We start from the raw sequence: 26,348 nt of genomic DNA, 5'->3' as shown, positions 1-26,348 counted from the left end.
ATTCTGAACTTGTGAATAAAACAAATTATGGTAGACTATATATTCTAAGAGTATTAATAAATGCAAATTAGCAGATCTGTGGTGTTCTTCTACACTGAGGAAAGAGGAAGTCGCCAGCACACAAGAAAATCCTTTTCACATGATTTATTTACCGCCTCTGGACGCGTTTCAACCTGAACGGTCTTCCTCAGCGTTCATGTTTCCTCATTGAGCCGTGCACCATAAAGACTATTTAATTACGAGTGTTGCAGGCTTTCTGCTTTGTTGCAGTCTGTATTCTACACTGAGAAAATATGAACCCTGTGTCTGACATGTACAGTACTGCTTAATAGCTGCCTTTTCTAGCCAAGCAGAGGTGCCTGCTTTAGTCAATGTTAAGCTCCATGACTTTAATTACGGAAAATCTGTATTTGACAGAATTATGGATTTAAAGTTATACCATGTAACTTTTTTTATAAAACAAATCTTAAAATTGTCCTAACTGTTAAATCGCTAAAGTTTTAGAACACCCACTCTGTTTTTTTCAGCTTCTGAAGCCTTCTCTTTATATGTTTTCTATGAGTTGTGAGGGGGGGAGAATTTCCCGGCAAAATGATGTCATCTCCCACATGATACACTACCGGCCAATCACAGCGTCTTGCTGTCTCTAAAGGAAGTAGCTTCCCTCAGCAACTGTGTTTACATTGGTGAAGGAATCTTGCAGGCTACTCCCTCAATCCTGGTCTAAAAATGACGGGAGACGGCTCTACGGATGCGTATCGGCGAGGCGGAGGTGATCGCGGCGGCCGCGGTGGTCCGCGCCGCGGCGACTCCGGCCGAAAAAAGCAATACCGCTACTGACCACTAGTTGAGCAGCTTCCACAGTACAGCTTTAAGTTTATAAAAATGTAATGTACACAACAGAAGCAAGAATGTAAGTGTTAACACTTTATTAGAGGCAAGAATTTTAAGTGGTACTTAAAATCATTAAATAAAGGTGAAATAGGGTTGCAATGCAAAATGTACATATATGGTGTAAAGTAATTATCACAATCTGAATTGAACATTGAAAACATACATTTTAAGAATTGTTTGATCCTATTGTAATTTGGACCATCTGAAAATATTTATCACTTTCACATTACATCCCCTTGCTGTGGGAAAATGATAACACCAAAGACGTGAATTGCAATAATGCAGATCTTTGGGTGGCAGTGGCTTAGGAGGTAGAGTTGGAAGTATCCTGTTTTGATCGCAGCAACTGGCTCTGTGAGTCCTTGAGCAAGCCATGAAAACCAACTGCTCTTTCTACCACCATCGGTGTGTGTGAATGTAATGCATATTGTAAAGTAATGCATATTGTAAAGTAATTTGGTTACTGCATATACAGTACTGGGTTTGGTGCTCAAAATAAATTGAGATAATTTACACTGCTGAATAACATACATGCAAACATTTTTAGTCTTTAGTAAATATATATCTACACAACTCAGTTTCATCCAGACAGCTGTTGGATTCATATTTTCATCATTTTAATGAACTTTGCATACCACATATAAGACGTTGCAGCACACAGACCAAACCTGGAAGAGAAGTGATAAGAACATTAACTATAATGTCAAAAACATCAAATTGAATTTAGGTTATGTATCTTCGTGGCCATTCAAGCAGGTGTCTATTATGGGCATATAGGCAGGGGGGATTATTTAAATGCAAGTTTTAAAATGATTGAACTGGTGTGAAACCTACCATGTTATTACATACTGGATGTGTTCATTCCTCAGGGTGACTCTGGTCTGTCCACCTATTGGGCCACCAGGAATGGTGCTGCCTGCAAGAGAACATAATTATGCTGCTACATCTGCTGCTTTTCAGTTTTAATGTACACAAATGTGTTCTTCAAACTCAATTTTAGGAGAGTAATTTTATTCAATTATATATTATTACTGAAATATTAAATTGAGAAAAACATTGGACCTGAGGCCAATTCTACAAAAGCTTTCTAAATCCTAAGAGTTTTCTGAAAACGTATGTTGCTATATACTGTATATATACACAGAATCTAAAATTACACAGATGCTTTCCCGGTTTTAATGCATTAACGAGGTCCTACCAAAGTCTGCATCAATGAAGATGGCTTCAGCTCCAGTGACACTGGACATGGCGTCAACATCGCGGTAGTGCCATCGGTTGTTTACCACATCATTCTGTGGCACAAAGGGTTTGCGGATTTCTGTCAGCCTTACTACCCCTACCACGTCTACCTCTCCTTCCACCTGGAATAAAAATGAAAAGCATTTTCAGTGAAACTGGACACCTGGGAAACAGATTTAAAAAGATTACTACATATCTTAAAATGTTAAAACCAGTATCATTGTCCTCACAATTGAGAATGAGACCTGTGATCCATCCACTAAGGCCAAAAGTTTAAGTAGAATCAGAATAAATATATAATATATAATAATAGTCATTCATCACTCCCAGACAAAAATCCCTGTAGTCTCAAGCTCAACATGTCATTAGCAATGATCCCACCTTACCATTTGATGCTTTGCACATACAAAGTACAAACTGTGCATTTCGGTTTTTAATTGCACTTTGAAAGTAAACCTTTTATGCACAAATCTCTTACTTTTTTTTTTTGCATAACGAAACTACTAACTGAGCAATTAGGGCCCTGGACATTGCACCCTTGGAATACATGTTCAGTTATTTACACAAATGAACCATTTACCTGTCCCTTTAGCCTTGTCTCAGGTCTAATCTTCTTCCTTGGGACATATCCTCTGTTCACCAGGATTGTGATGCTGTTTGAGAAGTGAGAATCTATGAGTGGTGGAATTTGAAATGTTGTAACTCCTTGTTAATACTTGATGTTTCTTTCCTTTATGTAATTGTTGTTGTACAGTAGAATTACAAGCTAGATACTGGTCAGAATAGTTTATACCACTGTTTCCCAAACAATGGGTCAGGAGCCATTTGTGGGTCGCAGACACATTTTTATGGGTCCCTTAATTTTTTGTTTCCTCCATTTTGTTTAGAATTATTTCAGAAAATTTTTACAACCCCCCCCCCCCCCCCCCAAAAAAAAAAAACAAAAACAAAAAAAAAACAACGCACAACGCGTCGCTTCGCGCCGCATTGTGAGCTTGCAGATCTGCCATTTTGACTAGCTTGGGTCCCAGGCAAACGTCTAATTTCTCTTTTGGGTCTCGACCAAAAACGTTTGGGAACCACTGGTTTATACGTACCCTAGGTCGGTACAGTAGAATGGAGTAATAACATTTGCTCCAGTCTCTCCACTGGAGGACAGTTGGCCAGCCTCCCTGGCCTCCTTCTCTGGGTCAACCGGTGAGCGGGGCAGTATGTACATCTCCTGTGAGTGGTCGTACTTTCCTCGAACCATCACCCTTCTGTATTCTAAGCTCTTCAGCTCAAGAGGACTGGGAACCAAAGACACACTTGATTAGCACAAATATGCTTGATTTAGTAGCTTAGTAGATAGGCTATTTCTGGCATGCAATAACATCGTAATTTTTGAATTATTCATTTTAGTTTTTATTTAGTTATGTTTTTAACTTTAGACAATTTTCTCCCCCCTTTAGTACTGGTCTTAGTTTGAGATAACTGAAATGTGACGATATCTGATATACTTACTCGGTAGGAAGAGGAATAGGCTCTGCAGTAGTAAGACTTTTCAGATCTGCAATGAGTTGCAATTTCCACTGACGCCGCTTGAGCTAGTGAAGAGGTGAGGAGTATATGATGATAAGATAAGACCTTCATTGACCAGAGGGATATTCACCTCACCAAAAACAGCACAGGAGTTAAGTTACAGAAGGGTAAAAAGGGGTGCATCTCTCCACTCCGACATAAGAAGTCAATTTCGGAGTGGCGACATGTCGGAATGGAGAGAGCCTCCTGGTAAAAAGACATCACACCTGTGGAGGGCTCGTCTATGTGCGATGCGGGGACACCCCACCAATGGGAGAAAGAAAGAGAAATGTTGTGCTACCATGTGACACTTAAAGCTGTGACTGGCCATTGTATGGTGTTATACCAAAGTGTACCACAATCTAATGTCAAGAGTCCAGTGTAGCCGTAGGCCTGCCGCTTTGGGGCAAGCAGCTTATACATTTTTATTTGCACCCAGGTGATCTAAATGACTTCAATGTTAATGTCATTAACATTTTCCCTCCCACTAAACCTCCATACAATCTCCATGTGGAGGGGAGTGAGTGGTTGTCCACATGATGAGTGATGACACACTTTCTCCATTCAGTGATGATAACTCTTTTGGGCTGGACTCGTTTACGGATGCTAGCATTGAAATTGCCAACTATACTGTAATCAGGAATGATAGAAACAGGTATGGAGGCGGAGTTTGCATGTATGTACACAATGATGTCAATTTTGTCCCCCGTCCAGACTTACACCACAGTTCACTTGAAACTGTATGGATTGAGGTAATCTTTGAACATGCCAAAAACATACTAATATGCGCTGTCTATAGACCACCTGATCAGAATGATTTCTTTGAGCTGTTTGATGAGAGCTTAGCAAAGGTGGACGGTACCGAGTGTCACATTTTGGGCGACTGGAATGTGGACATTTTGCGTAAAGACGCACCCATGTTCAAGTCCTTTGATGGGTTATGCAAGCAATACAGCCTCACTCAGCTTGTCACAGTACCCACCAGGGTGACAGAGCACTCTCAAACCCTCATAGATCTCGTCGTAACCACTGACAAGTCCAAAGTCACCGCTAGCGGGGCTATTGTATGCGGTCTTAGTGATCATTATATGATCTACTCTACCCGAAAAATACACAAACCCAAAGCTAGTGGCCACAGAACTGTCGTTGCTAGAAGCCTGAAGAACTACTCCAGTGAGGCTTTTAATCTCAAACTAGCGGGTGTAGACTTTTCCCCAGAGCTGCAGTGTACAGATGTCGAGGAAGCATGGTGCGGTTTTAAAACCAAATTGACCGATGCTCTAGACGACGTGGCCCCCTTGAATACCACCAGGGTTAAAGCCCGCCAAGAGCCATGGTATAACTCAGATATTGCAGAATCAGCTAGACTCAGAGACAAAAAATACGATGAAAAACGAAAGTGCTGCAAAAAGCTCAAGAAAAAATTCAACCATGACCTCAAAAAACACATTGAGCATCTTACTGCTCAATGCAAGAGACTTAGAAACCAGACAACCGCCCTAGTTAGATCCGCCAAAAAAAACTACATCGACGACAAAATCGATGAATACAAAAACAACCCACGAGACCTATGGAAGTTGCTTAACAACCAATTAGGCTTAAAATCAAAAACCATATGCCACAACATAAACATCAAAACGGACGCCGCTCTCATTTCTGACAAAGGTGAAGTGGCTACCCATTTTAACAAAACCTTTACCACCACAGCCCGTTCACTGGTCAAAAGACTGGTCGCCCCATCTGGGCGGTATGGTGAAGAATTTGTTAATACATTCTACAAAAAACTGGGCGTCAGTAAAGACAGCTTTAAACTTTCCACAGTGACAACTGATGAAGTGTTTAAAAAATTGAGCGCCCTACCTCAACACAAGGCCACTGGCCTTGATAAAATCCCAGCTAGATTTCTCAGAGATTCAGCCGCCACCATTGCTCCAATCATTACCCACATAATTAACCTTTCCATCGAACAGGGTCATGTCCCCCAGGACTTCAAACTAGCAAAAGTAACCCCCCTGCATAAAAAAGGTAGCAAACTAGACCCTGGAAACTACCGCCCCGTTTCCATTCTTAGCTCCATATCCAAAGTCATGGAGAAAATAGTCTACGAACAGATTGCAAGATATCTCGATGAGAATAATCTGATTTACGAGTTCCAATCTGGATTCAGAAAATCCCATTCCACTGACACATGCCTTCTCTATTTGACTGACCAAATCAAACGCGAAGCGGATCAGGGCAAGTATAGTGGCATGGTCATGATGGACCTCCAGAAGGCATTTGACACCGTGGATCATGCTATTCTGATTGAGAAACTAAAAGCCATCGGTCTTGACAGCGCAGCAGTGAGCTGGATGCAATCTTACCTGGTGGGGAGGGAACAGGTGGTGGAGATTAACGGTACCCTGTCCCCCCCCCTCCCAGTAAGCTGTGGAGTTCCCCAAGGTAGCATACTGGGACCTCTGTTGTTCCTAATATACGTGAACGACATGGCATCTGCTTGCGACTGCAACCTGTTCCTGTTCGCGGATGACTCGGCTCTCCTAGTCTCGGGCAAGGACCACTTGCAGGTTGAAAAGACACTTAACTCTGAACTGAGTAAGATCTGCACATGGCTTAACGACAACAAATTATCAATTCACCTGGGCAAAACCGAGTCCATCCTCTTTGGATCAAATCATAACCTCAAAAAGGTAGAGAACTTCATAATCAAAGTGGGTGACAAGGTCATAACACGAAAAAACGAAATCTCCTACTTAGGATGTATCCTTGAAGCTAATCTTTCCAGCGAAAAGATGACTTCAAAAGTAATACAAAAAATCAACCAACGAACTCGTTTCCTACAGAGGATCGCCCCAATGGTCAACTTCAACACACTGAAGACCATAGCTGGTGCAATAACCCAGCCCCTCTTTGACTATGGAGTCCACGTATGGTATCGTGACGCCCCACAAGCCCTAAAAACTAAACTCCAAACAGCCCAAAATAAACTAATTAGGGTCCTGCTTAACCTTCCCAATCAGACTCACCTCACCGCTACTCACCAGTTAAGAGTGGGGTGGCTCAGAGTAGATGACAGAGTACAGCAACTTGCAATGGGCCTGGTGTACAAGATACACTACACCACTATGATACCCAAGTACCTGTCAAAATACTTTATAAACGTTAAGGATGTCCATAATTACAACACCAGAGGCAGTGCCACAGATCACGTTCAACCCAGAGTCAACTCAAAGAAAGGGTCGAACTCGTTCTTCTGCTACACCACAAAAATGTGGAATGCCTTACCGAAGGCCATAAAGGAGTGTGGATCACTAGCATCCTTTAAAATTGCCCTAAAAAACCACTTACAGGCAGCAGCCGTTCACAACTGGTAAAAACCTAGCCCAACCCTACCCTCCCTGCCCCTTCCTTGTATATACTGTACATACTGATTGTTTAGACTTACTGTTACCTGCCCCTTCCTTGTATATATTGTATATACTGTACTTACTGATTGTATAGACCTACTGTTTTCTTTTTTTCTTTACATATCTACTGCATAGTACTGTGTTCTATTTGTCTGTCATTCAATGTTATATGAGATACTTTAATGGTTTCCTGTTGAAATAAGCTTAGTCTTTTCATGGATCTCCTTTTAGTAGACCTTGTACCAGTGAACTGTACCGTCATGAATCTGTACATTTTCCTATGCAAACTTCTAATAAAGCCTTCAATCAATCAAAATGTCCTTGACTAAATACGTTTGACTAATAGACATAGGAATTTGTCAAGATTTAATCGATAAAGCTGCAGAATATGTCTTGAGAGATTAGCACATGTAAAACTGACAACACACTAAAGAAAGCATATACCTGCCATGTTCCAAGGCCAAACGTTGTGGCAGGAATTAGAAGCAGGAACCATTTGAGAAATGAGTCCTCTCCCTTTTGACTACTGGCGGCTGAGGTACTTGACTGACGGCCAAACGAAAGAAACTTGCCTAGGAGTAAAAACAAAACAAGTCTGTTAAGTACCGTTAATGTTAACCATGTCTATTTCAGTTTGATTTTGATCATATTCCTATATGTACCCTCTGTATGTTTGAAGATGTACTGCCTGGGCAAGAGAAGAGTCCTCTTGATGTAAATGACATTTGTCTGCAAAAAAGAACAGTTCATTTGTAATTACTGATCGAAAAACCACTCATTTATAGTAGACTAGATCACAAGCAAATTAAAATAAAACATTGTAACATTGTGACTTTTTTTTTTAGAATCAGTGCTTCAAAAATCTAATAATATTTTGTATTTGTAATGAACTTATCATTCAAAGGGAATCTAGAGTTCCATCTGCGTGTGACAACATTCAGCCACTAGATGTCGCAATTACATCACCTCTGTTGTATAATTATTATTTTATTTATTATTATTGTACGTAAATGCCATCAATTGAATCAATATGACCTTTTTAATATCCCCATTTCCCACGTCTTTGACCACCCAAACGTGTAAATGGGATAGTCGTCCTTGTTTGTCTGTCTAGAAGTAACTTATCTCATTGTACATGTAAGAACTAGCCTGAAATAACTAGTCTTAGATCAATAGACGTATAGGCCTATTTGATCGATTCTGACCTTTTATAGATACTAAGTAAAAGTCGGATTTGATAAAATACTTGATAGTTTTAATCCAAAGCTAATGTCTGAACATTAGTAGCGTTATCTTCGATATTGTCAAAGCACCTTGAGCTCTACACATTATGAAAGACTATCATTAATAAACAACTCACGTTCCTTCTCATTATCTTCAGCGTTCCAATGGAACACGCCAGCATAGACTTCAAAGAAGACATATTTTATTAATAATCAGAACACCGAAAACGAGAGAGGGAATTAAACAACTACATAACTGACATGTTTTTTTTTTTAATAACACACGAACAGGGGGATGTTTTTTAATGTTACTACTTCCGGTTCGTGGTCACAACGATCGATGCACGGCTAGTCTCACGGCGGGCGGTGTCGCGCACAGAGAATATCAGAGTTACAAGCCCACAACGCTGCTCATCCGCGAGGCGCTGTGAGCTTGTACATCTGCTATTTTGGGTTTAAGCCACGCCCATGTGTCCGTACCCACGTGTTGACTTCGCTTATGATTTCTGTTACCAGTTGGGTTTCTTCTGGTCTCGTGTGTTGAATCATTTAGTATTACTTTTTGTGTTTGATTTACAACTTGAGTTTACAGTCGTTCATTACGCGAGATGGATCTTCTTGCAGCGAAGGACTCGTATATTCAGAAGTTGGCGAGCAGAGTCTGTTCTCAACCGCGTCAGGAGCAAAGGAAGAAGCCATTATATGGTGAATATACATGTTTTCATTAATATTTTGTTGATTGATTGATTGATTGATTGATTGATTGAAGAATCTATTAGAAAGTTGCGTGGGAAAAGGTACAGTTTCATGACAGTACAAATCACAGTGGTGAGTGGTACAAGGTAAACTAAAAAGAGATCCTAGTAGTAAGCTAGGCTTATTTACACAGGAACCACTTTATGTATCTCATTATAACACTGAAAGACCTTCCTTGGCTGTGCTTTCTATTAATTCTAATGATTAATCGTAATGCATCGTATTGATTTATAGTATGTAGTTGTGTAGGGCATCTACTACAATGTACTGTACTGTATCTTTTCCTATGCAAACCTCTAATAAAATCTTCAATCAGTCAGTCATTCTGTCTGTCAGTCAGTCAGTCAGTCGGTCAGTCAGTCAGTCATGTCATGAAGTTAGAAGTATCTTGCCATGTCGTGCAGATGTTATTGTTATACAATGCATTTAAAATTGGGTTCTGGGACCCCAGGGGTCATTGAGGCACTTCCAGGTGGTCCCCAGCCAAATTAGTAGTTTAATTTAACTACAATTCAATTCATATGAGATTATTACAATGTAATAAATGGATGAGTGTCTATTCTATCATTATGTATCTAATAACACCACAATTAATCCATTTCTCATTTACAATTATATAGAGAAATGTAGAAAAGAATCGAAATCAAAATACAAAATAATTTGAAATGGCATAAAGCATCTGGTTTCTTTGATAACGTGTCTTTGCATTCCTGCTTTACTCCGATCACACACTTTTAAGTCGCTCTGGATAAATGTCTAATATGTAAATTGTATAAAGTCAATACTGTCTTCTGCTTCTTTGTACAGTTCCATTTAAGGGTGGAGGTGATACTGGTCCTGCCAAGAAAAACAAACCCAAACCCCTTGTAGAAAAGGGTTCCAATGGGAACACATCACCTCCTAAACTCCAACGGAAACCGCCACCAAGTGCAGCTACAGCAAAACTGAATGACCCCAAAGCTAAGATCACTAATGATGCAACAGCAGAGGAAATGCAGGCCACCAAAGGTATCTTTTACCAAAAAAGTATGTTTGTGTGTGTGTGTGTGTGTGTGTGTGTGTGTGTGTGTGTGATTGCTGTATTTATTTAGACCAATATCCAAGTCCCATACTATTGACCTGACCTTTGTGTTTTTTTTCTCAAGACGGAACTACTGGTTCAAACTTCTCCACAGTAGACGTTCTTCGCAAGAGACTACATGAGAAAATTGAAGAGTCCCGGGTGCAGGTATGTAACATTTGAAAGTGTTTTCAGTCTTTACAAAATTAAATATTTGACGTCTTCTTTGGTTGCATTCTGTGACTGGCCAATATCTCCATCCTGTGTACTAAACCACAAACATGTAGCACTCTATACAGATTAAAACCACATTAATAATTATGTATTCTTTCTTTAAATGCCTTACTTTACACTAGGTGAAATTATACTTGCAATACAACTTGTGTTGTGCATGTCATTAAACAAGGAGGTGCAGAGTTAAGTGACATACTGCAATGATGACCTGATGCCTGAGGTTCTGGTTCTTCACTTCCTTGTTTAATGTAATGCATTGTATTACAAGGAATTGCAACTACACTGTTTACTGGTATGAAAGCTGTGATGGCTCAAACGATAATTTGAATTAACCACTTTAGCCGTATTTCATTTTCATACTGTCTTGTGAAAATAGGCGAGCTACAAGCTCACAACCTTGTGCGATGTGCTAGTAGCTTGTAGATCTGCTATCTTTTGGAGGAAAATCTTTATAATAGAGAAACGAAGCCATGTCGTCATTTGTGCGTAATGACGCCCTCTAGGGGGTTCATGCTGGTATTGTTTTGTATTCAAATCGCCATTGGGAAATTTGCGATTGCCGCATATAAGGACTGTGTTAAAAAAATAAACACACCATGTGCGCGTTTCTGTCAGCGGGGGGGTTCTGCATAGTTTATGATATTCATTCATATCTGATATAGCCTGTTGTCAGAGAAAATGTAATCAACGCTGTCCTAAATGTTGGAAACTACAGAGAGACACTCGTGTCTGGGACAGACTGTCGCTGAGAGCATGTCCGCGCACATGGTGTGTTTATATTTTTAACACAGTTCTTATATGCGGTGATCGCAAATTCCTCAATGGCGATTTGAATACAAAACAATACCAGCATGAACCCCGTAGAGGGCGACATTTCACGCCATTTCACGGAAGTGACATCACACTTCGCTGCTGAATAGCATATACTTATAATAACCCAAATTATGGTTTGTCTGTTAAAAGCTGTATCTTGATTAACGTTCCATGCTTCTCGCAGGGAACCCCAAAGAACTCAGAAGCAGTTCTGGCAAAGCGAGCAAGGAGAAAGCAGGAAAAGGAACGCAAGAAACGGAAAAGAAAAGAATTCCAGATGAAAAAGCTGGCAGAAGAAGCTGGCAAACTACAAGAGCAGGAAATAAAGAAGGAAGAACAGCCCGCTCCTGTTGCAGCTGCAAAGAAGAGGGACGATACCGCAATCCTCTTCAACACGGTGGAAACGGTAGAGGAGGAGTACGTAGACAAAACTCAGAAGAAGAAGGATAAGAAGAAGCATGTGAAGGGCAAGCTAACGCCACTGACGGGGAAGAACTACAAGCAGCTGCTAAGTCGCGTGGAGGCACGCAAAGCTAAGTTGGAGCAGCTGAGAGAAAAGGACGAGGACAAGGCCCGTGACATGGAGCAGAAGATGAAGTGGACCAATGTTCTATACAAGGCCGAGGGCCTTAAGATCAAGGACAACGAGGACATGTTGCGAGCCTCGCTAAAGAGGAAGGAGAGGCTGCGTTCACAGAAGAAAAAGCAATGGGAGGAGCGATGTGAGTATACTGTGGGAAAGATGCAGCAGCGGCAGGACAAGCGACGCAAGAACATCCAGAAACGCAAGAAGCAGAAAATCGACAAGAAGAAGGACAAAGCACGTAAAAAGGGCAGAGTGTTGCCCGAGGATTTGAGGAAGGCTAAGTTATAGTCTAGGAAGCCAAGTATGAGCAATAACAACGGAACTGATTCTTTTGTTTTTCTTGCTGGCTCATAAAAGTATATCCCATTTTCTGAAATGCCTGGCTAAAATCTCAATCTACAATCAAACATATATTCTGAAGTTGTTTCTTCATCCACCAGAAGGATGGAGCCAATTGTTATTTGTTACCTGGTCTGTAGACTAAATTAAGGGACTGCTCAATTTGATCTTTGTCTTTACTGTTATTTGAAAATGCATACATTTTTGGGTTTCTCTGATATTCTTATGGAAGATGTGATAGCTTAGCTACATCCCAGTTTAAAAAAATAATAATACAATGTTTCATTATTATGAGGGTTGTTTTGCTTTGTTTTTTACTGAAAGGTTTGAAACGACATTTATTTAGTTTTTCAGTGATTGTCTGCGATCTGTCAGATTGTGTCAAGAAAGACTATTTTGGTAGCAGCCTGGTTTCTATTTACTGCTCAGATCCGGTCTAGAGCCCGCAGCCCGCCTACTGTAGCCGGTCATTTCAACCTATGCACGCAGACAGGACGTTTCCGTATCCTTTTTAGACCGGATCTGCACCATACAAAGCATATAGATCTGTTTGAGATCATCTAGTCCACGTCCACCCCGCCTACACAGGAAGTTGAACGTGACACGAAAACCTCAAGGAGATCCAAAGTTCGGGGTTCGTATTCAGTGTTGTGTCAAGTTATGGGGACAAAGAGTCTACTTGTTTTGTGTTAAATCGAGCCATTGTTCTATTTTTTTACTGTTATGTTAAAAGCGTCTGCAAATGTGTCTGTAATTTGTCAGAGAATTAATAAATACGTTCATCCGAAGGTAAGTGCTACTCTGTTTACTTGCGCCAGTGTGGAATGAAACACAGCCACATGGTGAAATTAAATATTACATTTAATATTTGTTGACATCTTTTCAGATAATTATGGCACGCCGCTTGCATGCGCGCAGATTAGAAGGTGTCGACAAAAACATATGGTAAGTATTCAATATTGACAACGCAATGCACTGACTGCGTGAGCTTGTAGATTTGCAGCTCAAAGACTAGTGTTGCAACTGTTGCGGTTGTACGACGAAATCAGGCGAATAGATTTACAAGGATTAGTGTTTGTGTTGGTTGGAAACGTGATATCGCCATTGTCATCATGTCACAAACATATTTTGTCTCCGATTTGTGTTCACAATTAAATCATCTGGGTCATCTCAAAATAATCGAGTCCAATGTCTTACAGACAAAACAAACAGCACTCTGAGAATTAAGAATGATTTCAAGTGACAACCTTAATTTATACATTTATATTCATTTGAGATTACTCACTTTAACGTCGTATCTTTTTTTTAAAGTGTGTTTTGTGCTTTTAACCTCAGGCATATATTAATGTCTGACTGTCATGTGAAGTGTCATCAATGATTGTCACATGATATGAGCCAGTCAGTCACCAATAAGAAGTCAAGTGCTACTAAACGGTAGCTTCACTGATACATTAATGGGAAGGGAAGTTATACAGTATTACATTACATTATTATAAACGATGTTTTTATTTAGTTTATTTTTAATATATCAAACATATAATTTTGCGAATGTCTGTCTGTCTGTCTGTCTGTCTGTCTGTCTGTCTGTCTGTCTGTCTGTCTGTCTGTCTGTCTGTCTGAGTGAGTGTCTGTCTGTCACAGCGTTTCTCCTCAGTGGCTGGAGCAATTGATCTGACATCGCATCACCATTAGCATATGAACACACCTAACATAACTGTGAAGCCCGTTTGTCACTTTCACAAATCATATGCTGTATATTAGCATTTTTATGGTGTATCTACTATCTATTCTGCATCTAGCATGAGGCATATCTATTCTGCATCTAGCATGAGGCAACATGTTTAACCAGCTCTGTGTGTGTGTGTGTGTGTGTGTGCGTGCAGGCAGGCAGGCGGGCGGGCGGGCGGGGGGGGGGGGGGGGGGTTTGGGTGGAACACAGTATCTCTGTAGCCATTAAACAAAACGGGTATTTCTTACATTGATGCTCCTACATATTATCATGCAAGCACCAGTTAAAGTTACTTTCCATCCCTCATCCCACATCCCATAACCCACACACTGCACATCATTTCGGAGCTCATATCTTTGAATGGGTAAGGGCTAGTATAACAAATTCAGTAATGGTGTGATTAATCCATTGTTATACTTTTATTTAAAGGACATAGGAAACACAATGCATTGATACAATTTCAGTGTGAGCCATCTGCATGCTGACTTTGTCTGATCAAGGATGACCCATTTGATGAATTGATTCCTGTCTCTGTCCTCGCATCTCAATTATTTTATATTGACAGGGTTGAGTTCACACAATTGGCAGCTGACTACAAAGCTGTGAATCTAGGCCAGGGCTTCCCTGATTTCTCCCCTCCCGGGTATATCCAGGAGGCTTTCTGTAAAGCTGTGAGTGGAGGATCCTCAATGCACCAATATACCCGTGCTTTTGTAAGTGAGAATATAATATACATCCATCACAAAAAACTGAGAATTATATTGCTTTATTTATCATACCCTTTTCCTTTGTGTGTGTGAAAGCTGATGGAACATTTCCATTTTTCCTCAGGGCCATCCCGCTCTAGTAAAGATACTAGCTAAATTCTTTGGCAGGATTGTAGGATGTGAGATTGATCCTCTTGAAGACGTCCTTGTGACAGTCGGAGCCTACCAGGCGCTCTTCTGTACGTGTCAAGCACTGGTCGATGAAGGGGATGAGGTAAGAAACTGAATTCAGGGCAAGTCAGGTTTGTTCATTATGTATTGTAATAAGCGGTTTGTTACAAAACAAGAAAAACAAACACTCAAGACTTGGATTTAAAACCCACTGATCTAATCTAAAGGGTGAATAAGTGGTTTGTTGAGTTAGAGCTGTCACACTAATGCGGATTGGAGAGTGGAGACAGTAGGTTCTCAAGTTACTGAAGTTTCTGTGCCTTATTTCCACAGAATTGGAGATTGTATTGTTTTGTAATTTTTCAGTTCTCTGTTTTGGTTGGCATTCCTTAATAGCAGTTTGATAACACTGCTGAACAACAACAATATCAGGGACCCAGGATACAGAGTCAATCTTATTATTTATTTATTTTCAGCACAAAAAAGCTACAGAAACGAGTTTATTCTCTATAGAAATATGTGACGATGTATATATTGTTTTTACTAAGTAAGGAATCATCTGATTCATCAGCTGGGTGATGAGGGAAGTGATACTGACTGTCAACAGTATGTGTTCTGAGGAACAACCTTGGTGTTGCGCAGTGAAAAGAGCCGAACTACAAGTTTACAACGCATCGCATTACGATGCATTGTGAGCTAGTGGATCTGCTATTTCCACCCTTAGTGTCAGGCATAAGTGGTTTAAGAATATGAAATATGCTAAACCTTTTTGTCCTCATAAAACAAAATCTGTGTTTTAGGTCATAATTATTGAACCGTTCTTTGACTGCTACCAGCCTATGGTGAAGATGGCTGGAGGAAAGGCTGTCTACGTACCTCTAAGGCCAGTGAGTGATCAGAAAACTTTCCAGTTTAAATACAGTATAGTAGTAGTTATACTGTAGCTAGTTTCAAACGCCTGCTAGCATCTCTGTTTGTTTCATGGGTTTACAAACAGACTAAATTCGATTTTCTCCCCCCCCCCCGCCCAGAGGGCGGGGTGCAGCGAGGTCCTTTCAAGTGGAGACTGGGTGCTTTCTGCTGAGGAGCTGGCCAGTAAATTCTCTTCACGAACAAAAGCCATCGTTATGAACACTCCAAACAACCCATTAGGCAAGGTGAGTCAGTACTCGTTGCCTAGGGCTTCAGCCAATGCACTTACAGTAACTGTAACATTTCAAGACTCACTCGGATTGTCAGGGGCGTGGATGCATACACTTGTGGGCGTCAAGAGTTAATCTTACAAACTGCTGTGTTGATCGCTACAAAGTTCCTTTGGGGTACACTGCCAGTAGGCCACAGAAGTACCTCCACTAATGTTTTCTCTTAACTACCGGTTCTTCATATGCAGGTGTACAAAACAGAAGAGCTCCAGGTGATTGCTGACCTCTGTATCAAGCACGACGTGGTGTGCATTAGTGATGAGGTTTATGAATGGCTGACCTATGATGGAGCCAAGCATGTCAAGATAGGTGAGATACATCCGCCATTCAATAGATAAATGTAAAGATCATAATCATCTTCAAAGAACAACATTCTTTTACTGCACTAGGGGTGGTCCCAGCTGCTCAAGAAATTAATGCCTCAGCCACATAATCATAATAATGACCGTGGTTTCATATTAGACAGTACTTCCTTCCTTTCTGTTTTCACATTGCGGTCTCTCTACCAAATAACAAGTACACATTTCCCCTGAAAATCCAAATACAGTAAGTGGTTAAGGTGTAAGGGAGTAATAAATGTGCAGGTGATAGGAAGGAATCCTCTGTATACTGTTTGAACCAGGGGAGGCTGGTGGCTAACATTTTGAGGTGATATCTAACCACAAATCTCCTTCCAGCCTGGCTAACCGACATGTTGAAACTTAAGATCTGTTTTATACTATATTTTTATACTATATATATATATATATATATGACGTTATCATGTAATTTTGCATTTGGTGGAGGTGGGAAAGCTACAAATATTTAGACACAACTGGCAAAGAAGCATCTAACAATTGCTTTTTACATTTTATTTGTTGTTTAATAAAATTACACTATGGCTTTACATATGTATTCATTATTCTTAACTTCCTGTTACCTTTTATCTTAATTTGGTGTGATTGTGTCTGAAGCCAGCCTTCCTGGTATGTGGGAACGGACAATCACTATTGGCAGTGCTGGAAAGTCCTTCAGCGCTACAGGCTGGAAGGTAATATCCTGATATTTATCAGAAATCCTTTTAGGCCATCTGATTTACCATACATTATTGACTGATGTTGCTTATAACTTGTCTTATTTTCTTTAAGGTTGGCTGGGCTATTGGTTCTGGGCATATCGTAAAACACCTGAAAACCGTCCATCAAAACTCTGTTTACCACTGTGCAACGGCTGCTCAGGTTAAGAGATACAGATACTGTATTTTACATAATTTAGTATATGTGGTCAGAAATATGTTTATGCCTTGTAGGGCTGTCACGATTATGACATTTTACATGACGATTAATTGTCACACAAATAATTGCGATTAGCGATTTAATTGTGTTTTTGTCACTGAACACTGGAGCAATGTGGAGCATAAATGAATTAAAATTACATTTCTGTTTGGCTTTGAAGTTGCACAAGGCAGATACTGTATGACAAATAACCTAAATATACAAAGGAATGACTGGCATGTTTAATAACTTTATTCTTTATACATTTATAGTGGAAATAGCCGATCTACAAGCTCACAACGCATCGCATCGCGTTGTAGATCGGCTATTTCCACTACTTTTTGAAAGTGTTTGAAACTATATGAATATTTCATAACATGTAAATAATTATGAAGACTATGTAAAATAATTGAGAGTACCTCAAATAATTGCGATTGGACGATTTTGTCATAATTGTGACAGGCCTAATGCCTTACAGTAAATTACAAGTATAACAGATTGGTTAATTTATTGTAAGTCTGTCCGCAGTGTCCGGTTAGCTCATCTATTTTGTAACCTTCCTTCGTTTCTCCATCCAACAGGAGGCAGTCGCCGTTGGTTTCCAAAGAGAATACGAGGCATTTGGGACTCCAGAGAGCTACTTCCAGCAGTTACCTGAGCAACTGCATCACAAGAGGAAGAAACTTGCCAAATGCCTGGAGAGTGTTGGTTTGCAACCCATAATGCCAGAGGGAGGCTATTTCATGATAGCAGACATATCCTCTGTCAGTGAGTATTGACTGTTGCAATTAATTATATGAATTGTTGCCACTATGTTTAGTTGGGTGTTAGTATATATTCTGATTCTTTGTGCAGTGTTTCATTTTTATTTAACTAATTTAGATCTGGAAATTTTGTTTGCAACATACTGTACATTTTTAAATAAATATGTGATGTTTTTCAGAAAACCTTTCTCTTAAAAAAATGGTTAGATCTCTTGAAAAGGTCAACTTATTTCAATGTGTTCTATCTATATTCTATAGTTTTCTGTTATTTTGTTTTAACAGAATCTGACGTGGATGACTCAGTTAGTATGGATGAACCTTGCGACTACAGATTTGTTAAGTGGCTAATTAAAAATAAGGTAAAAGATTAAACCATTACTATACTGATTATTACTTTTTCAAAGATGTTGTTTTTCATTTGAACAGTATAATTGAACAAAAGGGTTGGTGTTACACAGGATTTCTAATACATGCATCAACAGTAGTGTGTTGTAGAATATCTAAAGTAATGCATAGTGTACACTTATACAGGCTTCGGTTTTCCAAATTGGAAGTTTATTCCTTGTTTAATTCTGACTTTTTATTGTGTTGTTTTTGTCAGGGTTTGGCGACAATCCCGGTATCAGCATTCTACAGCTCAGAGCACCGTAAAGACTTTGAGAACTATATACGATTCTGCTTCGTCAAGGTAACATACTTTTTTTTATGAGAATAGGGTCAGGTGGTTCTATTGGTATTTTCGGATTATTTGACCTTTCTTGATCTTTATAGATCTGCTATTTCTGCTGCGTGCACAACCAAGTATAACTTTTACTCTCTCATACTTAAAGGAGGACTCAACACTGAATGCGGCAGAAGACATCTTGAGAAAGTGGAGTGCAGGAAAGTGAAAGAACAGTCTATGGCAGCCATCCGTCCAACTATGACTCTCAGTCTCCGTCCCAGTCTCCAGATACTCTACTTGAAGTACCTGTGATGCAATTTCTCCATGTTGAACAATAAAGCCATATAGTATGTTATCTTGTGTTATCTTATTTTGTGAGATTACAGTAATATACTGTAACACACCCTTGTCGAGCACCTTGTCGTTTGTTTTATTTCTGTAACATCTCTGACCGTCCCTGCAACTCATAATGTAAATCATCACTGTCGGGCAGAAACCTGGTATCTCCAAGTTTAAAATTTGTAAGTTTTTTCGTTAAGTAAAAGCCCTGCTTCATCATACAAGACGGGCGGCCGAGCTTCTAGTCCATATAATGCGAGTCATACTATTTTTTTAATATTGTATTTTAAGATGATTTGAGTGCTTGGCTTACTTAGTAGGCATGTAAAAACATTGATTAGCAATGTACCTCTTGCCAATGTCAGTTCCATCAATCTACCCTTGTACCCTCACATGTTACTGTGAGATATCATACATATTATACACATCAAACACACCAGAACATCATGGATGGATGCTATAGTTTCTGCCCCCATAAAGCAGATCTTGTAGATCGGCTATTCTCACAACTTCTTGAATGTTTTGTTTTCTAATTCATGGAATTTCTTAGATTTCTCTTTTATTTCTTCATGAAATTACTGAAAAAGAAATCACAGAATTTTGTTTTTAAAGCCATACTGTGTAAGTTGCCCAACTAGTGGTCATTAGCCCTATAGCAAACCGCGGTCGCGTCCGCGTCTTTCGTCCGTTTTTCGTACCTTCAGACCCCCGCGTCTGCCTCCACCTCGCTGAGATCTATCTTTTAAGGGGTCCCTTGTTCCTGTGCGTTCAGTAATTCCAGAGATACGGACTCCTTCACCCTGCCTGGTAGGCGAAATTACCTAGAGAAGGGATGGTACAAACGGGCGACAACAAATATGGCTGCCATAGCGACCCCACTTCAAGATGCGCTGTGATTGGCCGGCAGTTGTATAACCCTCGCTGTGATTGGCCGGTAGTGTGATGACGCAATTTTGGCGCGAGATCCGGTCCACGGCAAGGATCTCAGTTTACATATAGAGAAGGCTTTACAGGCTGAAATTCACGGCGCGGATCTTCTAAAACTTTTGTGATTTAATAGTTAGGAGAATTTTAAGATTTGTTTTATAAAAAAAGTTACATAGTACAACTTTAATTCATGAAAGAAGAAATAGGAGACAAAAACTAAAGGGACCCATAAACATGTGTCCGCAGCAACCCACACATGGGTGCCGAGTGCCGACCCAGTGTTTGGAAAACACTAGGGACTCTCTAGGTTCCAGGTTCATTTAGGGGGGGGTCTAAATTGACCGGGAGGCTCTCTCCATTCCGACATGTCGCCACTCCGAAATGGACTTCTTATTGTCGGAGTGGCGACACTCCCCATGGGCCTAAGGTTTAGGGTAGGGGTAGAGATAGGGTTAGTGTCGGAATGGAGACATGTCGGAAAGGAGACATGTCGGAGTGGAGAGATGCACCCAAATTGACCCTTACAAGTCTGTAATTCTGACAGTGTACACATGGAACCAAATGGATCCATTGTACACTGTCAGAGTTGGGGGGAGACCTTCAAATATCAAAGTTTGAAAACCACTGCCAATGTGTAAGACCCAAACAATGGGCAGTACATACAAACCTCCAGTGGGGGGCAGCAAAAGCCAACGGGCGCCTTGGCAGTCTGCCGGAAACACTGGAAACTGTGAAGAAGAAGTAACCCGGAAGTAAATAAAGTTCACGTGTGGTGAAATTGTGAAAATGTCTGACAACGGTGCTGCCAAGAAAACAAAACTTGAGAGTTCTCAGGTATTATTATGACATTAAAAACGACTTCCAGTATGTTTTAGTGTAAAACTATTGTGTTCGTATTCATAATATTGCATGCTTTCATCTTTTACAGCGTGAGGAGAAAGTGGACTGGAAGAAATGGAAAGGAGAACGTGAGTATCATGTCATGTCAACAACATTATTATTATAATAATATTACATTAAAGCCTATAGCATCGGTCTCTAAACAATTTACAATTTAGGCATTTAGCAAATGCTCTTAATAATCCAGAGCGTTTACACAACCTGACATCTTTACATCCTTAGCTTTTGTGGACAAGCAGAGACAGTATGCATGTGTAAGTCACATGAGGAAGAGGCATTGTAAATTTGTTACAGCAGAGCACACAGAATCAAATACATTTAGTTTATATTATTATTACTTTTATCACACATCTTATTTACTATAAATCATCCTGAACTGACAGGGAAGGAGGTTAAGAAACAGTGGAAAGAGTCCAAGCTGATTAAACAGTTGGAGAAGCAGAAGACCAAAGATGAGGATTCCAAGGAGAAGGCAGCAAGTGAACATGATCACGACAGTCCAAGTGACAAAGGTAAGCTCGCTGCAAACTGATGTCTCCCCTGCACAAAGAGATTGTAATTCTACATCAGCTGATATTATATTGACTACACTACTATTGGTCTACCAGTGCAAGAAGCATTTCTGCCTCATTGTATAAAACAATTTACCATGCAAATGTACCCTTTGTATGTAATTTGACATTGTCCCTCCTTTTTATCTTCCATGTCTCTTTCCTTCTATACTCTTTTACCCCTTTTAACTGGAAAATGTTTGTAGCTTTATACAATAAATAATTCTTCTTGAATCTGTATCTATCACTATATGTCAGTGTGTACATAAATAATATAATAAATTATGCTGTGATTTACATCTCTTAGGTCGGCCGTACACAGTGAGTGTGGCGCTGCCAGGTTCTGTCCTGGATAACGCACAGTCCCCAGAGCTCCGTACGTACCTGGCTGGACAGATAGCCAGAGCCTGTGCTGTCTTCTGCGTGGATGAAATCATCATATTTGATGAATACGGAGAAGACGTTAAGTAAGTCATCATCTACTGCTGTTCTCAACTGGGACCAGCAGTGCTTCAGTTTCTTCTTATCATCTTATCAGGAACTCTTTTGGACCTGTCAAATTAGTTGCAAGTTGGGAACGACGCAAATGCCCAAAACAGGTTAAAAGTGGTTAAGAGTAGATGATGTAAAGCTAACATAATCACTATGTACTTTGTTGTTGTCTTGCAGAAGTGTAGAAGGTGAATTCACAGGTGTTAGGAAGAAAGGACAAGCCTGTATCCAGCTTGCCAGAATACTTCAGTACCTAGAATGTCCACAGTAAGTAGTGACATTTGATATAATGATCAAGATATTATGATCATTATGAGATTTTTATGGCATCACTTTTTCTGTTTGTTTTGTTTTCCTGAACAGGTATCTTCGGAAGTGGTTTTTCCCCAAGCATCAAGATTTACAATATGCTGGTAAAATGAGTTATTCCTAATTGTTACTTTTAAAATATTACATTTTCTCGTGAAGTATTTCTCGTACATATGTAAGCAATTTACCCCGAGTGAGAGGACATTATGCTCTGATAATGTCCTGTGTGAGGGGGTGATCGCCGAGTCCGATAACACCCTCACACAGGACATTATCAGAGCATAATGTCCGACCCCGAGTGGTAAATAGCTTTTCTACCACTTTTTTCCGTATACATGAAAGAAAACACATAGTTGTAACTTGCAAGGATATTAAGTTACAATCATTATTGCCTATAAAACTTCCGCAACGACAGCAAATAGTTCCACAAACAACATCTTCTACTCACCACCAGATGACGCCAACTCCATGCAGAGAAAGATGTCTAGCATACAGCTAAGCTAACGTCAGTTAGAAGGACCGTTCCGGCCGTAAATAGAGGCTGTTCGCTTCCAGAAAGGCATAGGTTCAGAGAAAAGGGGCTTTAAAGTTGGCGGATTGCATTGGATCCAAATAAATCGGCGACGTCGTACGCACGTTAGTAAACAGGACCGCTACGACCGTCATATGTTGGTTGGGGGAAAGGTGTTCCGACTACCTCCTGAAGTCCCTGGATGTACACTGAGGCGCATTGATCTCGTCCTCACACAACTGCGGCGGTTGTTCTGCCATAACCTCCGGAATTTAGCCAATCAGAATCCAGTATTTGAACATGTGACTAGAAAAAGTGGTAGAAATATATATATATATATTTTTTCTTTTATGTGTTCAGGCTTATGTAACCCTTTGGACAGTCCACACCATATGAGGATAGATGAAGGAGCAGAGTATCGAGAGGGGATTGTTCTCGACAGGCCGACCAAACCAGGCAAAGGTTCATTAGTCAACTGTGGAATGAGGAAGGTGAGCAGGTGTGGTTTAGAGGTGGAACCATTTGTTTTGAACAAGGGTGTCTTGGGCTCTGATGGGTGAATATAAGCCTGATAAGTGAGAATTGCGCTTCAAACACACAGGGCCCTCTCCCATCTTAATACACAGATGCGTACACATATTTCCCCCACTCCAGGCGCATTTTCATTGAAATTCATTAACCAGACGTCCACTGTGGCCAGGTTTGGTGAGAACAGTAACGCACAATAAAGATTGCAAGCAACGCTTCTTTTGGTGGGCACCCAGAGTTGGACTCACAAGTCAGTATCTAAAAGCTCCACTATTCCAGAGTTGGACTCACAAATCAGTATCTAAAAGCTCCACAATTACAGAGTTTTTAGTTTGGTCTCTTTGTATTGGGGCAGTGACATGATAGGTTTCCAAAGTAGCAGCATAGATTTGTTAGTGGCCATTATAGCAACTGCCTTGCACCTTACCTAGTTGAAGATGTCTTGCAACTTAACACTAGACTTAGTGAATACAAGTCTAACCATATTATGCATCTACTCCTCCAGGATGTGCAGATTGATAAACAGCTGCAGTCTGGTCTGAGAGTTACAGTGCACCTCAAGAAGACCGAGAACGGTATGGTTTTTGGAGAATGTGATGTGTACAGTTACTGTACGAGTACGTTGTCATAGGGCTCATCACATACCACAAAGTGTTGCTTATATTGTTATTTGTCACTGTCGGGTAGAAACCTTGTATCCAACTATTTGATCTTTTAATTTATATATTATAATTTTTTGGAGAAAATATCTGATCCACAAGCTCACAACATGTCAATTTTATTCTTTCTATTTGAACATTAGTGGAAAATTACTGCCTACAATTACATACCCGAAATAAGGAGACCAGGTTGAAAGTGCTTAGCTTGTGACTGGGACCATAACACAGGTTATTTCTTTCCATTTTCCAACTTAACGATTTCGGACATACAAGGTTTCTGCCCGTAGTGCCTGCAGCCTGACAGTGACGATTTGCACATAATAGTGAAATTTGTCATGTGTGCACACTTATATGTGTGTATATTTCTTTCAGAGAGCAAACTACATAAAGGTGTGGTGGTGGCGCCTCATGTACCCAGGACGGAAGGCGGTCTTTACTGGGGTTATAATGTCCGCCTGGCATCCTCTCTCAGTAGGTTCTTCTTATGAATGCAGCTGTTATATAATGTCGACCATTCTTCTAGCGCTGGGCATGCCATATTGTTCATCACATGCATTGTTTGATACAATTACAAATGATTAATCATATGTATTGATAGTTCCCCGCCCTAGCACACACCATGAACGTAGTTTTTAGACCGAGTAAGCATAGCATGGCATCATGGGTTTTTGTAGTAGGATTTAATCCTGCTGAAATGATGTCACCCTTTTGTTCTGTCCTTGTGTCAATTTCAGGTGATGTGTTCACAGAGGCTCCATATGAAGACGGATACGATATGACAATTGGCACCTCGGAGAGAGGAAGCCACGTCGACCATACAACACTCTCACCATTCAAGTAAGAGGATAACAGCCCTCTAATTAGAGCTTTATTTTAACCACTTTTGAGAAATGTTCACAAATAACTAAAATAGTACAAGCTCCTAATGCATCATATAGGATTGAATTGCCAAATATATTTCTCGTATACGCTTCTAAGCTATTATAATTGTTCACTTTTGCAGACATTTGTTGGTAGTGTTTGGAGGACTACAGGGACTGGAGGCCAGTTTAGATGCTGACCAGAAACTGGATGTGAGCGACCCTGCCGTTCTGTTTGACCATTATCTCAACACCTGTCCTGCACAGGGGAGTAGAACCATACGCACAGAGGTGAGCCTGAACTTCACCATACACCGGTGAGGTGATGATAGATAGTTGTAGAAACTATGCTGGAAGGGGAAAGCCTGTTGGCCACTCAAATTTAGTGGAACATACATTGATTTGTTTGTATCCCAACCTAGGGAATGTCTAGTATGTTTATTAATGTGTGACAGTCCTTTATGGTTTTTCTAATATAAATACAGATGGTATCAGTTTAGTGTCAGGTGTCCTGAACCACATCATAAACGGCTGACATGTTGGCAACTCTCATGGCAAAAGTACACTAATACCATCTGTATTTTTCCATAGGAGGCCATCTTGATTTCCATGGCAGGTCTGAGACAGAAGATCACGGCAGCTTTCTCAGACGTTCAACAGAATTGTTGATGGAGACAGTCTCCATGTTTTCTAACTGGGACCTGACCTGAATTTGTATTGTAATTGTAATTTCTTATGTATATTTTTATGTACATTAAACAACAACCTTCCTTGGATCATTGTTAACAATCTCTTTGTGAAGCCATATATCCTGTATGCTACATTTCAATGCATCTAAATGTTCTCTTGAATAATATATTTCTTTATATTGGTATTAGCAATGACACATGTAGGCAACAATGATTGGGCAATATATTTGTGCTACCACGAATACCAATGTAAGGGTAATTAATACATTAGACCCTCCAAGATTTTGCAAAGATACGTTTGCTGTCTACTTCACAATATTGCAACCGGTATCAATATCTGACACCAGAGTGTAAAGAGTTGGGAGACTATTTACAAGTAAAGAAAATGTGACTACATCTGATGGATTCCAATGGTAGCGGTTTATAGGTGAATGTATTAAAAACAATCTAGGAATGACAAAAATGGATTTGAACACTCCTTCCATTGACATGACATTTCTTTAGTTTTTGTTTAATTTTACATTTTAAGGAATTATGTAAAAAAAAAAAAAACAGAAACGTCTCTGATCCATCTTCTGTAACTCCTTCCAAGTATGGAGACAAGAGGTCCAAAATAGTGGGTAGAATTAGGAATAACCCACAACAACAGCAACATTAGCCTGGGCTTTATGAAAAACAAAATGACTCCAGTCCAGACCTATCATTGACTCTTTCACAAAGCTTTAATGTAGACCTATTAATACTCTTTGAATTGGAAGTCTCTTCATTTGCCATTCACACCGAGCTCCAAAAAAATCATACCTTTGACACAACCTTTCTGTCAAATTAAACAGAAACAATATAGTTTGAAGTGAGCACATACAATTTGAGCGTATTTTGTCAGCAGATGCATTTAAGCCTTACATGAACACGGTACATGGTATTAGTGTGCACCTCACTACATTAGTCATTTTAATGTGTTCAAATGCGATATGTACCTTTA

The 26,348-nt window shown here is 40.0% G+C and overlaps 3 protein-coding genes across 3 annotated transcripts; 2 read left to right on the top strand and 1 right to left on the bottom strand.

The window, feature by feature from the left end:
- Nucleotides 1-912: 912 nt before the first annotated feature.
- On the bottom strand, nucleotides 913-8,584 carry surf1 (SURF1 cytochrome c oxidase assembly factor). Its single transcript, XM_080743171.1, has 9 exons — nucleotides 8,461-8,584; nucleotides 7,763-7,829; nucleotides 7,545-7,672; nucleotides 3,637-3,719; nucleotides 3,231-3,422; nucleotides 2,714-2,786; nucleotides 2,093-2,255; nucleotides 1,729-1,810; nucleotides 913-1,562 (listed from the first exon to the last, which is right to left on the bottom strand). The coding sequence occupies exons 1-9, from the start codon at nucleotides 8,521-8,523 to the stop codon at nucleotides 1,496-1,498; spliced, it is 918 nt and encodes a 305-aa protein (XP_080599297.1). The 5' UTR covers nucleotides 8,524-8,584; the 3' UTR covers nucleotides 913-1,495.
- A 271-nt stretch (nucleotides 8,585-8,855) lies between these two features.
- On the top strand, nucleotides 8,856-12,712 carry surf6 (surfeit 6). Its single transcript, XM_080742973.1, has 4 exons — nucleotides 8,856-9,028; nucleotides 9,887-10,087; nucleotides 10,225-10,307; nucleotides 11,371-12,712. Exons 1-4 carry the CDS (start codon nucleotides 8,932-8,934, stop codon nucleotides 12,058-12,060), a joined length of 1,071 nt encoding a protein of 356 aa, XP_080599099.1. The 5' UTR covers nucleotides 8,856-8,931; the 3' UTR covers nucleotides 12,061-12,712.
- Nucleotides 12,713-12,721: 9 nt separating this feature from the next.
- Nucleotides 12,722-25,371, top strand: LOC308299689 (kynurenine aminotransferase-like). The gene is made up of 25 exons (XM_080743479.1): nucleotides 12,722-12,900; nucleotides 12,998-13,056; nucleotides 14,406-14,553; nucleotides 14,672-14,821; nucleotides 15,519-15,605; nucleotides 15,750-15,875; nucleotides 16,109-16,229; nucleotides 16,874-16,950; nucleotides 17,048-17,137; nucleotides 17,755-17,941; nucleotides 18,220-18,296; nucleotides 18,539-18,625; nucleotides 18,768-18,823; nucleotides 20,626-20,701; nucleotides 20,796-20,835; nucleotides 21,151-21,279; nucleotides 21,626-21,785; nucleotides 21,988-22,077; nucleotides 22,174-22,223; nucleotides 22,991-23,121; nucleotides 23,664-23,733; nucleotides 24,190-24,288; nucleotides 24,552-24,654; nucleotides 24,821-24,968; nucleotides 25,269-25,371. Exons 1-25 carry the CDS (start codon nucleotides 12,835-12,837, stop codon nucleotides 25,344-25,346), a joined length of 2,505 nt encoding a protein of 834 aa, XP_080599605.1. The 5' UTR covers nucleotides 12,722-12,834; the 3' UTR covers nucleotides 25,347-25,371.
- The last annotated feature ends 977 nt before the right edge of the window (nucleotides 25,372-26,348 follow it).

The sequence above is a fragment of the Nannobrachium achirus genome (genome assembly GCF_963921795.1).
Source record: "Nannobrachium achirus genome assembly, chromosome: 15".
Taxonomy (NCBI): domain Eukaryota; kingdom Metazoa; phylum Chordata; class Actinopteri; order Myctophiformes; family Myctophidae; genus Nannobrachium; species Nannobrachium achirus.
Note: the sequence above shows the minus strand (reverse complement) of the source record. Positions and strands in the feature narration are given on the sequence as shown.

What these genes read in the sequence shown, in the direction of transcription:
- surf1 (XM_080743171.1), bottom strand. Translation starts at nt 8,523, where the DNA reads ATGTCTTCTTTGAAGTCTATGCTGGCGTGTTCCATTGGAACGCTGAAG. An exon ending in TTGGCCTTGGAACATGGCAG is followed by an intron (nt 3,720 to 7,544) that starts GTATATGCTTTC and finishes CCTCTTCACTAG; the next exon opens with CTCAAGCGGCGTCAGTGGAA. An exon ending in AGACAAGGCTAAAGGGACAG is followed by an intron (nt 2,256 to 2,713) that starts GTAAATGGTTCA and finishes TTTTTATTCCAG; the next exon opens with GTGGAAGGAGAGGTAGACGT.
- LOC308299689 (XM_080743479.1), top strand. Translation starts at nt 12,835, where the DNA reads ATGTTAAAAGCGTCTGCAAATGTGTCTGTAATTTGTCAGAGAATTAAT. An exon ending in TACGATTCTGCTTCGTCAAG is followed by an intron (nt 18,626 to 18,767) that starts GTAACATACTTT and finishes TCATACTTAAAG; the next exon opens with GAGGACTCAACACTGAATGC. An exon ending in TCAAGATTTACAATATGCTG is followed by an intron (nt 22,224 to 22,990) that starts GTAAAATGAGTT and finishes TTATGTGTTCAG; the next exon opens with GCTTATGTAACCCTTTGGAC.
- surf6 (XM_080742973.1), top strand. Translation starts at nt 8,932, where the DNA reads ATGGATCTTCTTGCAGCGAAGGACTCGTATATTCAGAAGTTGGCGAGC. An exon ending in GGAAATGCAGGCCACCAAAG is followed by an intron (nt 10,088 to 10,224) that starts GTATCTTTTACC and finishes TTTTTTCTCAAG; the next exon opens with ACGGAACTACTGGTTCAAAC. An exon ending in TTGAAGAGTCCCGGGTGCAG is followed by an intron (nt 10,308 to 11,370) that starts GTATGTAACATT and finishes TGCTTCTCGCAG; the next exon opens with GGAACCCCAAAGAACTCAGA.